This window comes from Aplysia californica, unplaced genomic scaffold (genome assembly GCF_000002075.1).
Source record: "Aplysia californica isolate F4 #8 unplaced genomic scaffold, AplCal3.0 scaffold00723, whole genome shotgun sequence".
In the NCBI taxonomy this organism is placed as follows: Eukaryota; Metazoa; Mollusca; class Gastropoda; order Aplysiida; family Aplysiidae; genus Aplysia; species Aplysia californica.
In genome coordinates this window covers 272,202-275,384 of record NW_004797993.1, presented here as the reverse complement: position 1 = coordinate 275,384, position 3,183 = coordinate 272,202, and the positions used below count along the sequence as shown (strand labels likewise).

The 3,183-nt window shown below is 42.0% G+C and overlaps 1 protein-coding gene across 1 annotated transcript in view; it reads left to right on the top strand.

The window, feature by feature from the left end:
* The window catches only part of LOC101846462 (zinc finger CCCH domain-containing protein 13), a 13,328-nt gene that overhangs the window by 3,392 nt on the left and 6,753 nt on the right, over positions 1–3,183 (top strand). The window contains exon 3 of the mRNA XM_005108821.3: positions 1,901–2,357. Within this exon, the coding sequence (XP_005108878.1) occupies positions 1,901–2,357 (457 nt within the window). The remainder of the gene's footprint in view (positions 1–1,900; positions 2,358–3,183) is intronic.

The following is a 3,183-nucleotide window of genomic DNA, read 5'->3' as shown; positions in this document are numbered from 1 at the left end:
TGTGTGTGTGTGTGTGTGTGTGTGTGTGTGTGTGTGTGTGTGTGTGTGTGTTTACTCATTTACCTGATTTGTTTTATGAATAATTAATGACGTGAATACAGCGCTTTTTCAGTGAATTACATCCAAACCAATAAATGAACGGTGTTAATCCGGGACAGCACTAAGCTCGGAATTGCTTGAGTCTGGTCACAGGGAGATCAAGCAGGGCTCTCAAAAAATAGGCTCCATGTAACGTCATACCCAGTTTCCACTAAAAAAAGTTTCTTCAAAAACCTAATTTGATGTTGTTTATTACAACTGAACGCGGCCATAGGCTCAATTTCTTCAAGAGGTGCAAAAGTTACCCTTTTAGCACAATTTAATCAAATCCTCCAAAATTCAAACGCGTTTTTTTGTTGTTTGTTTAAAAAAAAAGTTTTTGGAAAAGTTTATGGCGCTTGCAACACATTAAAAAGCCATGTATAAGTGCCGAAAATTAGAGGTGTTACAAGAGAGTAACAAACACAAAAAGGAGGAGGAGAGATCAGGACGATAATAATATAATAAATTTGATAGAAAAGGGAGGAAATCAGACCAGAGCACTCGCCAACCACCCGCTCAAACATGTTTGACTTTCTACGTCACGATTGGCGGGTGTATCTGGCGACAATCTGTAGTCAACAGCCAATCAGAAGGCTACAAAATGGAACAGGGGTCAGATCCTTTGTTTCTTCGAGGAATGCGATAGGCACATAAAAAATGATTGTGGTTGGCGGGTGCTCTGATTTTATTTGCTCCTTAAATTCTTTCCTATCAAGCATCTATCGTTCTTATCTTTCCTCCTTTTTGTGTTTGTTACTCTAAACGTCGTCACCTATGTGGCCTAATTGTGTTGCAAGCGCCGTAAAACGCGTAATAAAACTATAAGGCCTATTTGAACTGTCTGGTCAAAGTTAAGGTAGAAAAACAGAGGTCTGTTTGATACAGTGTGTGCTGACCAAAAACATATCCCAACCAACCCTGGTGATGCGTAGGTTCATTTGACGAGAGGGCATTAATTATCATTATACCCAGGTAAATTTTTAAAATACTATTCCGATTAAGAAAACAAGTCTTTGTAATTTTACACATTAAAAAAAAAAATTTTTGAGTTTACCAGCAGACAATGTTCAACATCACATAATGTGAACTCCTTAAAAATATAAATAGGTGTAGGCCTACTATTAATTCTAACTCAAACAGTTTTGCTTGTACATTCATAGTACATACATAATTGTAGGCCATTTCTATAGTATAATATCCAGTTATTAAGAAGTATTGAGGAAGTTCGTGAAGTGACTGCACAATATTTTACCTTCTGTTTTTACACTCGTGCACTCAGGCGTTACATGTACTGGCATAATCTATGGTTGCACACGAAAGATATGAATGCGATTTCCGAATGAGGAAGTTATTTTATCGAATACGGTCCTGCTCTAACGGTCACTTGTCAAAGACAATCACATAATTGCGAACGATCACTTCCCACCCCCACGCCCTCCACTACTCCCCTTTAGTTTCAACATTATGTTATAATAACACTGTTTAAGTCGTCTACCTGTTTAAGACAACCGCTTTTCTCCTCGACAATGGATCTTGGCCATCTGAGACCATTTAGAGTGGGTGGTTGGCGGGTGCTCTGGCGTGGTTTGCTTCTTCAGACAACAGTCCATTGTAATGGAAAAAGTGGTAATCTTAGATAGATGGACGTCCTTGACAGTGTCGTCATTATATTAATAAATACGTTAGTAAAAATGCAGGCAACAGGCGAGAAAATGTGAAGTGATTGTTTTAACAGGTGATCGATTGTCTTGGACAGATGGTCGTTAGAGTAGGTTTGGCGGTAATAAATAATAAACAAACCACTGATCTGACTCCACAGATATGTTGAAGAGTGTCCCTGGCTCTCATTACGGTAAAGATCTGGACTTTTTACCCAAATATAGAACAGCTCGCTCTACGAGAATACGGTCGCCATCAAGACGGACAGGGTCAAGATCAAGAGGAGGGTCGAGAGAGAGGTCAAGAGATAGGTCAAGGGAAAGGTCAAGAGATCAAAGGTCAAGAGAAAGGTCAAGAGAAAGGTCAAGGGAAAGGTCACAGGATAGGTCAAGGGAAAGGTCAAGGGAAAGGTCAAGGGAAAGGTCAAGGGAAAGGTCAAGGGAAAGGTCAAGGGAAATGGCTAGAGGATCAAGAGGAAGATCAGGATCAAATGGAAGGTCAGAACCAAGAGAAAGATCCGGATCAAGAGAAAGGTCCCCTCTGAGCAGTGTGTTGGCCAATGCCGGTGCTCCTCGTGAAAGCAGAAGTGGGAGCCGCCTAACTTACCAATACGAAAAGTGAGTGGCATCAGCTTCCAGGAAAAGTAACCTGCTTTTTTTTAAAATATGGGGTTGTTTTTTTAGGCCGGTGCCAGCCGCCCGATCTGGGGTGGCTAACGCTTTGCTACTCGAACGAATTCGGTCGACTAGCCGGACGCTACTGGACCGTGGGGATTTTTGCGACCTCGAGTGGCTAGCATTTTTCTGCCCACCCGGAGCCGATCACCTAGATCTAGTACTGGGTAGTGTAAACGCGACCTCCCGACATTCTGACCGACATATGAAGCTATAGAGATCACCTAGCACACTTCTATGATTGGCCCAAATATAGATCTAGATATTGTATTTCCGCCATCTATTTTTTTCTGTCCTCACAGGAATTCGCGCCCACAACCCGCAACTTGTGCGCGCAACTTTTGCCGTCAGGGCAACTTTTGCTAATATTTCTTGCATTTCTTGCAATTTTTGCTATTTTCAAATGCAACTTTCTCCGGGGCTTCCCTCGCGAGTTGACTAGATCTATCACCCTTTATTATTATTCGTCGGAATGCCGGAGACAAAGTGACTAGAAACAGAAATGCAGTGTTATGATGCTTTACGATGTTATCTAAGATTCTCTACTAGGCCAACCAAGATGTTTCAATTATTATTGCCCTATCTCGCGTCCGATCGATACTTGGGCGCGACCTTGTCTTTGCGCATGACGGCCCGTGACACGAGTGTATACAAACGTTCCAGCGCTGAGTTGAAAGTGAACAATTTTGTCTGCAGGCAGAGAGAAAGAGAGAGAGAGAGAGAGAGAGAGAGAGAGAGAGAGAGAGAGAGAGAGAGAGAGAGAGAGAGA